The following is a 12,845-nucleotide window of genomic DNA, read 5'->3' on the forward strand; positions in this document are numbered from 1 at the left end:
CAACACAGAAATGGACAACATGTGTAAGTGCACATACACTGTGTGCTCCTGCAATATGTAGGCAATTACGCAGCTCTGTTGCAGTTAACGACCTGACGACGCATGGCGTGACATCAATAGGTCCTCTGATGCAACAAAGGCATTTGTTTTTAAACCAACCCACGTGGACTGTTCTGTCAGTCTGCCATTCTGTGCAGCCTCTTGTGACCCAGTCCAGTAGTGGGACACCAGGTCTGACCTTGTCTCTCAACACATGGTCAGATTGCAGCAGATCGGTGGGACTAGATGTCCCCTGTTGATACCAAATTTGATTTTGATGAAAACCGCCAGGAAGAGGTAAACAGGTATGGAATTGTGGCTTGCATTTTCATTAAATGTGACCTCTACGAAGGTGGTGGGGGACATAAGGGCCTGTTTGGGAACAAGCAAGAGAGCCATTATGTTATTAAAGCCGTGACCTCGGCTGCTTCCTGAGACACACATTTGGAATCACTGAAGATTAAATGTTGAGCTGTGCCCTTGACACACTCAGCAATACATTCTCTTTAGGGTCTGGGCCACGTTTCTGTGTTTCTGCTGTCATAACAGAATCATAAAAGAAGCGGATTGCATTAGCAAAACTGCTTCACTGCTTGGGGTCAAGCATCAAAAGACAAGATAACTCGAGGAGAAATTTTTATTTCACTAATAATGTCAGACTGGTATGATATTAGCTCGTACATCTTAAAGTTCCTATTAAATCTACAATATCCATGGATTTATTAACACCGCCTACCACTTGTGTAAACTGTGGTTGAATATTTGCGCAGGTGCATAAAATAAAACACATTAGTCCACTATAGGCTGTTATCCTTTCAATCTTCCACTAGAAAACCTATAAAAAGTAAACATTATAAGTCAAGACCAGGATGTGGAGAACATGTGGGGATTGGCTGAAGATGCCTCTATCTGTTGATCTGGAATCAATTATTCAATTTCCTCCCTAATGGCCACTAGATCTGGATCAGTAGAGCAGTAAACCTCACAACACTGTGTTTTGCCTACCGTCTCCTGAGCCACCTCCTCGGGCACATCTTTGTAGAGCTCAAACAGGAACTCAATGGCATTGTTGTCCTTGTACTTCCCGTGGAGCTTCTTGGTGTCGTCCATGCGCAGCCATAGCTTCAAGCCAGACTTCACCATGTCATCCTCCTCTGCCAGCTCCACGTGCACACCATTGTTCTCCTGGAAGAAGGGGTGGTCCAGGAGGTCCTGTATGGTGTACCTGCAGCAAAAGAAGGGAATCAGACAGGTTCACAAGTTTTCAACCCTGAATTTATTTTACAATTTGGTTTTCTATCATTTAAAACTGTCTAGCTCAGCTTCACAGATGGCTTCAGGGTTGATTTGTCTTTTGTTTTCAACAGCCATTCAGCCCACTGTGGGGATCACAGTGTGGGGCTACAAGAGTAAAATTACGATAAGAACAGGAAGTATAAAGAGAGGTACAAAATATGCTTTGTGTCAGGCTTCAGGGACCTTAATTCTCTTACATGTATGTGTGAAACAGTCTAAAAGAAAGTTGGTATGTCCTGAGAGAAAGCAGGGACTGTGACCCATTTGTCATAATAAAGAGGCATATCTAACTTAGTGCAAAATTACAGGTTTTGCAAATGGTGCTTAGCTGTTAGTGAAGATGTGCATCCGCTGCAAATGATCGCAGCATTTTAATAAAGTTTAGAGGGAAACAGAACCCATCCTCAGCAGGTGAACAGCAAGTCACACAGTATTTTGTACTTGTTTCCTCACATTAACAAACAAAACCCTATAAAAACTGACTTTTTAAATTAGATGTTCATGCTGAAAAAATGGGTTTACCTGCACAGAGCCAGGTTTATACACAAGAATCTACAAAGATAGCGGACTTCATAAAAATCAAAATATATATGAATATTGTTGACAGCATATGTTTTCACTTGTACCTTTCATCCTTGTTCATTCGAATGCAGCCCCCAATGATCTCCTTCAGTTCTGGGACTTTGACTTTGCAGAAGCTGGCAGGTTTAATTCCCTGTAAGAACAATTAAAAGCGAATTTAAACTTCATGAGTAGTTCTGCATTGAGCATTAACAAGTACCAGACAAACTGGGTTTTCCATTTCAGGGTAGACTGGTTATTTTAGTGACCAGCAACAGTGATCTCCTCCTGTGCACTGATCCTACACAAACCATGATATGGTATGGCATTCTGCTCTGCAAACATGTCAGTACCAGAGGGGAACGATACCAAGAGCTCAGGAAACAGAAAAAACAACCACAAGATGCTCTCCCTCCTCTGTCATGGGATTTTAAAAACTGATAGGAGCTGCAGCTTCAGCTTACAAAAAGTCTTCAGGGAGGACTACTCACTGACATGAAACAAGGGAGTTGCTCTCAAAGCTATCATGAGAATGTACATAGATTACAGCAGCGCCCCCACCCCAGTTAAAACACAGATAGGAAAGCAAAGCATCAAAGTCAAAAAGACGCTCAGCCTGCAGATGCCCAGGAAACCAGTTGATGTTCGGTCGAAACACATCACACAGTAACTGCTCTGATTACTGTTGTATCGCTGCTTCAGTCCAGCCACAAAAATGCTGTTATCTAAAATGGGAAATGTAATTTGGAGGATCAGTGGTTTCTATGTTTATGCAGTTTGCTTCGGTGTCTTTGCCTGCACCTTCAAAATAAATCAATTTTCCCTCAATTTGTGGGTGGCTATTCACTTTTCCTCTGGTGACACACATTAAAACACATGTTGGTGTCTTTGTTTGAAATATTACATTTCAACTTTATAAACAACACTTATTTTAATAATCTATTCATTTAGGAAGAATTCAAAATTATTATTTTGCACAAACAAAAGAATAAAGCTGTTACTTTAATGCTTGGCCATTAAAGATGATAGCACATTTGAAAATGCATTTTCCCACAGTGAGTAGACATTTATTTATTCAAACTATTTTTTGATGTAAACTTAAAACATCTGTAATTGGTTGTTGACTCCCAGATGGAAAATATTTCAAAGAATTTGCCAAGGCGCCCTCATAAAAGAGGTTCTAGATCTCAAAGGACTTTTCCCTGGATAAATAAATGTTATGCATGCTTTTCATGTGTCAAACTATATTTCTTACTCTAGGGCCCTTAAATGACAAGTGACTTCAAGTACACGTCAGCAAAAACGGGAAAAGTTAAATAAAATTTAAAGGATGTTGGTTAAAAACTACCAATAAACTGGTATGTGTTGTTTGTACGCCACATAAAAGTAAAACATAAACAAGTCATAAAAAGCTGCCTGAGTAAGCTTCTCTGACTGCACATGATCATTGTTATGTCGTCCTGTTTGACCCTTTCTGGCTTGTTGGTCTGGCAGGTTTCTCACTTTCCACCGTCAGTCACTGTTTACCTCGCCTATGCAACATGTTAGAAAGAAACAGCCCTCTTTGTGGAGTAAAGAGTGAGACACATTTTCTAAAACATACAATTCTACCGTCGTCAGCTTTTGCCCAATGTGGCACCATCGTTGTGCTTGGCACTGGGGAACAACTTGAAATACAGCAGCCCAAAGCCACTGCTGTAACGCTACACTCTGAAAACTCACCACACTTCTTCTGGACCTTTTTTCTCAGAAGTCTGACATTTTTTCCTGTATAAAAGCTTCTGATATGACCTGAATCCAACATTAATTTATGTAGTGAAAGTGGGCTCTGGGCCGGGATTCAAGCTCTCCTCTGCATTAGACAGATATCTTCAAAAAAAGTTTCATCTTCTAATGCATCTGTGGTTTAATAAAATATTATTTTCTGCAAGGCTCAACAAGCTGCTCAGACAGAATCCTTTCAAACAGTGGTGTCTATACTGTAGGTCTCTTCAGTTTTCCATACAAATATTGTCATAGAGAAGGAAATTTTCCTGTGACTATGATGATCTTAGATCTTTGAACTAGTAAAGACCGGTGAGTCAATCATGTGCAATCCCGTGTCATAACTGTGAGCTGAAAAGTCAGGTTACGGTATGAGTTTGTAATGGATACAACTGAGCCTTTAATGAGCAAAGCAAGGCTTTCGTTCCATGTAGGCTCCTTCTTTCCAAGTATTTAGGATATCCAGATGTATACATAACATATCCCGGCTCCTCTCAGTCTAATTCCAGTGTGCACATGGAGGAAAGTGAACATATGTGGGCAATTACATTAATCTGAGGTTAAAAAACAAACCGATCCTTCTCTCCTTACACTGGTGACTTTGCGGTAGATCTGGGCGGCGTTTTGGCACTCGGAGTACGGGTACTCAGAGGTGGCCATCTCCAGGATGCACATTCCAAAGGCATAGACGTCCACCGCCTCGTCATACTTCTCCTCGTACATCTCTGGGGCCATGAACTCTGGTGTTCCTGTCACAAGTAAAGGTCAACAGGCATTTCACTATTATTACTCAATCAGTGAAGGACAATTAAAAACTCCCATTTCAGTGCAGTTCGGTTAAATCTTTGCTGGATCCGCTGATTACTCAACAAGAATCAACAAGTCCTTTTTATTGCCTCTGCTGACTGGCACTGTATTTGATGGGAAGGGCATATTCTTTCTGAAATTAAAAGACATTCGAGTAATGATGCTACATTTAAAAATGCATCAGGCATCAACACTCAAGTAAGAGTTTAAACAGACACCCTGCTTTGGAAATGAGGAAATGATATAAACCGGAGAAACTGAAAGATGCATAAAAAAAACCTTTATGAAATCAAATCCTTAGAGGCTTCAGGCCACAGTTCAAGACTAGTGGCATTTTGCATGATTTGGCCCATTTCCAGTGAAGCTATAGATAGCCGTAAACGGTTGGAATTATGCATATTTTTGTTGGAGACACTATATCTTTCAGACAGCAGTGTAAAGAGATATTTGTGTAGATTATCTGAGCTGGGTAAACACTCACACACAAACCAAATTTACACTTACCAATAACACTTTTAGCAAAAGAGGCACTTTTGAGAGTGGCTAGCCCCAGATCTCCTATTTTCACTGAGCCGGTGGGGCCGGTGATGAAGATATTGTCACACTTGAGGTCTCGGTGGATGATGGGAGGGGTGCGCGTGTGCAGGAAGTGAAGCCCTTTGAGGATCTGCTGACTCCAGCGCTGCAGCAGCTTCAGCTTCATCTCCTTGAACCTCTTCAAGTATCTAAAACGAAGGAGGAAAAGACTCAATATCCCAGTGTAAACATATCAAAACACAGCAAGAGGAGGAGGACTTTAAATGCCACAAAATAATCCATCTTTTATTTTGACAGCCCAGAAGAAGTCTTAAAGTGAGATCGTTTCCTCTGAGAACATGTGAGAACACAAGAAGAGCTTTCCTCTGGTCCTTATTCTGCATCTTTTACAGTATATTTAAAAGCAAAAGACAAGTGTTTGGTTTGCTCTGGAAGACATCGTGAGTTTCATTTGGAAAGAGGATATCCATCATTTGATCGTTGAAGTGTGACACCTTTTTTATAAAAGCAGTGAGCATACAAAGAAACAGTTTTTACATGTGGAGATTTTGATCCTTTAAAAAAACAAAAAGGACTAGGAGTTTAGAGGTGGCACTGGATTCAGAGACTCACGTTTTGAGTGTGCCTGACGTCATGAGTTCAGTCACCAGGATGATGCACTTGTGGCCCTTCACCGTCGACTTCCATGAGTCGTGGAAGCGGACGATGTTGGGATGCTGCAGAACCTTCAGCATATCCACTTCCTCGCTGAAACGTTGTCGCTCCACCTTGGTCAGCTTACGGGTCTGCAGGAGAAAGACGTGGTTTGAGTACATTTACATGCACAGTAGTACTCCCCTTCTGAGGTTGGCTGCTTTAGATTATATTTGAGATATGACATTTACAGGAGAAACTGGGTTTTTCAGCAATGCATGATTCAATAATATGGTATCCAGGTGTTTGTCTGTGTACAGGTGCACATCTCAACCACTCTATGATTCTGTACCGACTGAGTCAGATCAACCCTAATAAAACCATTTTGGTCTGTGCCTGTCTGAAGACATTACTGTGCCCTGGGGGAAATGAACGAGCCTGACAATCAAACTGGTTTCCTTCTTTGTTTCACCTTGTCCATTAAGCCAGGCAATGTCATTGTGTCAGCAAATCTCTTCTTGAGAGGCAGTTTCGCCCTAAAAAGTCAGTAGCACCTCATCAGGATGGAAATTCACAATACTGCTGCATGTACTGCTCTGACAGCTTTATTACCTATAGTAAAAGCAGAAAGTATCTGACTTTCACTTTTATTTCAGTGTGTAGATCACTGTTCACATCTCAAGCTAAGGATTCCTCTGCAGAGAGCGATCAGAAACCTGATTAAGGTGTTTACATATCACAGTAAATTCATACCAACTTCCCCGGAAAAGCGTCCAAACAGACCTGGAGATGAGGAGGTTTCTCTGCCAAGGTAAGGCTGACAACTCTCCATAGCCAGTGTGGATGAGAAATCCATAAAGAACTCAGAGAAAATGGAATGTGAAGGTAAACTGCTTCTACTTGAATCATGCAATATGACTGAAAGCCCCACACATGGACAAAATGGATCTTTAAGTGAACCATATAAATGCAGCTGTCTTGACAGTTTTGTCTTGTCAGGGTTATGTGTGGTTACATAAGTAGGCGGCAAAAACACAGCATACAATATGTGGGACCGATTTGATAAATTGCAGTTTGTTTACCTAATGAGCTCACTGTGGGACTGGAAACCACAGGTTCATCCATCTGAGTGACATGCTGGTTACATAATCCCATTTATTGTCCAATAGGAATTTACAAATGTAAGGCGGAGATTTCTGAAATCCATGTAAAAAAAACTGAGCCAAACACTGCAATCATGCTGGATGAACAAAGCCATTTTTGTGCTTCCTGCAGGATGAATGGCCTGATTTAGCTGCTGCTGGAGTAACTCTGTCTGTGGTGGGTGGTTAGTGGAAAACTCCTGGGAGACTTCACGACCATGAATCCTGCATTGAGGCAGATTTCTGGGAAAAATGCTCTGCATATGTTTATGCTCACAAGCAGCTCGACCACTTCTCTCTCTCTCCTTCCGCTCTGCTCTCAGTGAAGAGGTGCTGCTACAGCTAGTGCTGCTGCATCAACACCAGAGGCAGACTGTCTGAAGTCATACAATAAAAGACCCCTTTTAGCTGCGTCACTCACCTGTCAAACCATCATTTTATGCCAGCAATCCAAACATGAGGCCCTGAGCTCAAAAGCAAGACCCAGAAGCAACTTCTGACCAAATGGATTGCACGAGGTCGATAGTAATCAGCCTGTGAACACAAGCTGCAGCTTATTCCTCATATGTAGAACCTCAGTCAGAAATGCTAGATGGTTGCATAAAAGGAAAACATCTTGAGCCAAGAGTAATAGTCATGTCATCAGGGCAGTTAGATCATACAAATGTACAAGCATCTTCTGAGTAAGTCACTTCAGCTTTAATCTAATTTGTGCTTTATGGCCCAAATAACAGACATTAGCGCTGAGGTTTCCTGCTGCAGTAGAACACATGACAAAAATCATGGCAGGAATGTGTGTGTGCACTAGCCAGATTAAGTGAGTCACTGGGTTTATGGGTTGATGTGCATCTGGATATTTATGTATCTAAGCATGCTAACATCAGACCCCTTTGTAACAAGCTTTGTCTTCTGCTCAAAGAAAAGATGGCTGCTTGCAGCACAGCGTCAGCATAACATGCTTTGGCTGTGGCATCCAGCCGAGCCGCTTGGAGGGCCTGACACCTCCAAAACCACAGGATTTACCACAGCTTGGCCTGCTGGCTGGAATGGTTGAAAAACACTCAAATGCAAAATTTGAGTTCTTGGAAGAACCAAAACCCTGCTGTGGCAACGCTGCACAGCACTTTTCATGCTGTACAATGTGAGGTGTTGAACAAAGAGGAGCTGATTATTTAATGTGACTCATCAAAAGCTGTTCTCTCATTTAAAACACCAAAGTCTAAAATGTTGTGGGAAATTAAGTACAGAAAGAACAAAAGCACAAGTATGAACTGTGTCAACACTGCAGTGCTCTCATCTGACTGCACTGATGTTGGTGTTGGGTCATTTCAAGGTAACATGACAATACCTCCACCCAGTAAACACATGCACTGTATTCTGTGCCATGGCAGAAATGAAAACCAGTAACGGTTCCGTTAAACACGGACTGTTTTCGCATCATAAAAGCCACCAGTTAAACAGGCATAAATCTATTGAGCATGATTGTTTCTTTCATTATTTACAGGTAACTACAGTGCGTTTGATATCTGTCTGAGGAGGGAATCCTCTGTTGACAGCTGTGTAACGCTTCTATCAAGCTTTTCCATGGGATATTTGACTGCATCTATCCGTTTCCACCTCTCTGTTCCACCTCCGCTCATTCAAAAACGGGGCCAAAAAACATTGCGTAACACTGGAGAAAGCAATGCAGGGGGGGAACCACAAAAACAAACCATCTCTGTTTTGAAAAGACAAGTGGAAATGTGCAGAGAACAGAAGAGTCTAAATTCAGAGATGTGTGAATAAGCCTTGGCTAAAAGTTGACTTGTGTCTTTGTGTGTTAAGGGTGAGAAGCGATACAGTTGTCCAGATCCAAGTCTTGAACACTTGGATCTGCTCTTAGAGTGATGTCAAACATAGTGCTGAAACGGTTAGTGGATTAGGCGGTTGACAGAAAATTGGCTATTGACAAGGGATAAGGTTGGTGGTGTTATATATTTTTTCTCACTGTCAACAAATTGCACGAAAAGATCAAGACCAGCACTGGATTTATTTGTCTCTGAACGCTTTCCAAAATTTCTCGTCTGTGGCACTCAGCCCAAAAACCATTCATCTCCACTGAAGACAGGACACAAATGTGTAGTTATATTTTTAAAAACAAAATTAAAAAACGCTTGTCACTATAGTTTTTTTTAACAAACACGATGTAAACAGGAGCAAGTAGTACATTAGAGACTGAACAAATTTGGTTCTCTAGAACTTAGGGTATGCCAAGTACTGATGCAAGTACTTAATAAAAATGCAATGTTTCTACTATAAAAATCATAATTAGCATAAAAGTGCAGTGATTTTAGGAAGTTTTTATTTTCATGAGATTGACTTTCTGATTGTGATTAAATAAAATATCTAACTTGAGGCTGTAAATGACCATAAAATGTTTTATCAAGCGTTAACATCTGTGTAAAATGCGGCTTTGTGTCTGTGAGACGGGGGGAGGGTGCTCATATAGACACAGCAGAGCCGAGAATCACTGTGCACAGTCGGCTTTACTTTTAGACATCATCACTTATCCTAAAATAATGGCTGAAAGTTCCTCCCCACTGCCTAATGACCTGCTCATCCGGTTGTGAGGTTAGCGTAATGTGTTACAGGATACTGTACGTGGGACTTAATCAAACTAAACAGCAGTTGTCACAGTTGTTGTAATGAAGGAATATGTCACATGAGTGCCACAGTTTGACATGAGCTTTAGGGCACTTTGCCTACACAGGCAGTACTTCTGTTAGGATCAATTCAGTGCTGGTTTAGATTCTTCCATTTTCACGGATTTGTTGACAATAAGGAAAATATAGACTATTGCATGTCTTCTCCTTTAAGTCAAGAAAAAGTGAGATTCACTAGTTCCAGTTTTGAAAATATGAGTGTTATATCATTAAACTGAACTATCGGTTTTGCACTTCTGGTAAGACAGAGTATGGGATCAAGGCAGGCAGAGACTTTGTTCATATTATGTTAAGGGAAAGTCAGGACTTTTTTTTTTTTTTTAAATAATTCCAGAAATGATCTAATTCTTCTGGCCTACGTTCCAATTAGACCTGACCTCAGTTTGAACCCTTTTAGGGGTTTAAAGGTAAACCTTCGCTCTTCTTCCTGTCATTAACAGGCCATAACTCCTGTGTTCCAGACACTGCTCGAGAGGAGCCCCGCTGATAAACACCAGAGTTCATGGAGTCACTCTGATGACAAAGTATGCAGGCGAGAATCTGCTTCAACATTACTGAACCACTGTCCATCAGAGGCTGTGACGAGTTGTCAGGCTCTGGAAATAGAGGTCAAAGGCAATCTGACCTTACACCTCTAAGACTGACGTACACAAGGTATAAACACGCACGTAGGCACTCACAAGAGTACAGTGCTGCATTTAGATGCTAGCTGGTCAGAACTGAGGTGGCAGTGTGCGCTTTCCAAGGCAAACCTGACCTGCTGGGTAAATGGAGCGGGCAGCGAGAGGTTAGCCATTAATCTCATAAGGACTGTGGACTCAAACCAGCATCTGACGCCTGCTCTTGCTCTGAGAACCTGACAGACTTACTGTAGATCTGGGATTACACCTAATGCATGTCAACAGAGCAAAGTTGGCCGTCAGACAGGTTTTTGTCTACCTCGCATAGATACTTTTGTTAGACATGAGTTCATAGTTTTTTAATCATACACACATAATGCTAACAAATAATCCTGATATAGATGCATTAGATTTGTTTCTTTGTTTGTTTTTGCAATTATAACCAGAACACCTTTTACAGTTGAAAAATTAGCTTCTCTCTTTGTGGACAAACTATGCAAGGGTGACGCCGCTTCTAAATCACCTCAAACCTACTTTGGCATATTTGTACTGCCATTTCTCATTAATCATTGGCCAGCACACACTCAGACACTGAGATCTCTGCACTAGGCTAATTTCGGCATAGTCAATTTATTGGTCTGGCTCTGCACAAGTACTAGACTGGTTTCTGAACTGTACAGAATGAGCTGTCTCTAAATGTGCTGCGAGAAACCAAGACTGATTTGTTTGAGAGATGGGAGACCTTGTATCTCCAGTCTGTTCACTCTGTTATTCTTAACATCATGTAGCCTGTCTGGTGTTTGCTTTGTAGTGACTCACTAAAACGTTGTCTTCCATAAACTGCTTCAAACTCTCAAGTATTTTCCCTTAAGACCTCTCTTCTTAAATAATGATCTTGCCTTTCAAGCTTGGCAACATATTGTACAGTTACAGTAACATGTGATTTTGCACACTACCTGCCAGATCTACCTCAGTCCATCTGAACTGTAACTACTGTTCCATTATCTTTTGTTGTACATGTTCTACATGGCAGCTTGTGATTAAGGAAATCACAGACTTGCTCTACAGTTGCCTGCAGGTATCCACTTTTATTGTAAAGTACACTGAGGTAAATGTCACGCCGTGAATTTCAATCTATAAACTGTCAAGGGAATTACCAAGGTTGATCACAGCCATTCATGAACAATGCCCCCTTTGGATGGTATGTATTCAACAACCTGACTGACATTTTTCAGATGACCTCTGATGCATCTCAGGTCAAAGTTACACAGAAACCACAGGACGTCCTCGACGAAAGCCGGCCAAATAACCCTACAAGAAAATAATGCTTTAAATTTCTGAAGTGGAGGATACATTAACAGTTCTCCCATTGTAGAGAGAAAGAAAGTGTGAAAGGAACTAACACTCTTCAGCATAGCCAGTGAACAACGGAAGGACCACAGGATGCCTGGAGGACACATCCTGGAGGAGGCTCGACTCGGCAGTGTGTTATTGTCATTTTTTGTCCCTTCTTTTGTCTCTCTTTCTCTCTCTCTCTACTCCCTGTCCCACTTTTTATTTATTACCAGAGTCTGTACAGGGATGAGCATACCCACACAACACATGTAAAACTCCCCAACATTCTTCTGTAAATGTCTTGTATCCATGTCTTGTTACCATGGTGTTTTGTGGAAATAAAAAAGAAGAATATGGCTGAGCTGAGGCAGTTCTGGGAGGAAGAACTGTCCAAAATTCCTCCTAAACATTGTGCAGGTCTAATCCACAGCTACAGGAAGCGCTTGCTTGAGGTCATTGCTGCTAAAGCTGGTTCAACCAGTTATTAAACACTGCAGCTATTACTTTTTTACACCATCACTTTGTGTGGTTAATGGGTGTGTCCAATAAAGACAAGAGAAAGATCCTGACTGTTTGTGTTTTATCAGCTTAGAGATATTGTGTTTGCTGATACATGTGACTTTGATGAAGATGAGATCACATTTCATGACCAATTTATGCACAAAACCTTTCTTGCAACTGTATTTTATTAGGGTGGCAAACAGTCTCATTGGTAGCAGCACTTTGAAGCACTAAAACCAAACAAAATGCAGTTTTTGCAAAGCTGAAACAATGAACGTGAGCGTTGTTCACCGGTGCTTGTTAGCGATCTAATGTTGTAAAAAGCCTGCAGCTGTCTGAGGCTTGAATAAACATGTATCACATGAGATTGTTGTGCTTCCATAAATAAACTTTTATTTAACGACTCCTCCTCCTGCACACAGAGGACTATTATTGAACATGGACATAGTGGCCTGTCATGTTCTGTCACAGTTACGTCTGCAGCCGCTGTAAAGGGACACGGCAAACCTGTGAGCTCTTCAACATGATTAAACTGGAGGGAGCTGGCCAGGCAACACCTTTGGTGGCAAAAAAACAATAATCCAGCCTCTGTCATCAGACAGTCCCACTATAATAAAAACCATCTTAAATATTTAATATGCAACCTTCATGCTTTGCATTTTTACTTTTTAGGGTCAACCTAATGATTTTAAAATGTTACAGTAATGAAGATCTGGGTTACTATTAACAGACCACAGGCCTCAACATGTTCCTGACAATACAGACTGGTTTTAAAGGTATGTCCCTCTTGGGAGGGCTCCTTCTGGCACCAGTTGTTTTCATTTAAACATGCTTGAGTGTCACATAGGTAGGTTTTGTCAATCATAAGAAGGGCAATGCCTTTGCTAATGTTTAATCTCTAACTTTCT

At 41.3% G+C, this 12,845-nt stretch overlaps 1 protein-coding gene across 1 annotated transcript in view; it reads right to left on the reverse strand.

The window, feature by feature from the left end:
• Positions 1 to 12,845, reverse strand: part of wnk4a (WNK lysine deficient protein kinase 4a) — a 38,787-nt gene that overhangs the window by 16,140 nt on the left and 9,802 nt on the right. The window contains exons 3-7 of the mRNA XM_020616538.1: positions 5,617 to 5,789; positions 4,972 to 5,192; positions 4,252 to 4,409; positions 1,962 to 2,050; positions 1,045 to 1,264 (exon numbers count right to left, since the gene is read on the reverse strand). Coding sequence (XP_020472194.1) covers positions 1,045 to 1,264; positions 1,962 to 2,050; positions 4,252 to 4,409; positions 4,972 to 5,192; positions 5,617 to 5,789 — 861 coding nt within the window. The remainder of the gene's footprint in view (positions 1 to 1,044; positions 1,265 to 1,961; positions 2,051 to 4,251; positions 4,410 to 4,971; positions 5,193 to 5,616; positions 5,790 to 12,845) is intronic.

Source organism: Monopterus albus, unplaced genomic scaffold (genome assembly GCF_001952655.1).
Source record: "Monopterus albus unplaced genomic scaffold, M_albus_1.0 scaffold175.1, whole genome shotgun sequence".
Classification (NCBI taxonomy): Eukaryota; Metazoa; Chordata; class Actinopteri; order Synbranchiformes; family Synbranchidae; genus Monopterus; species Monopterus albus.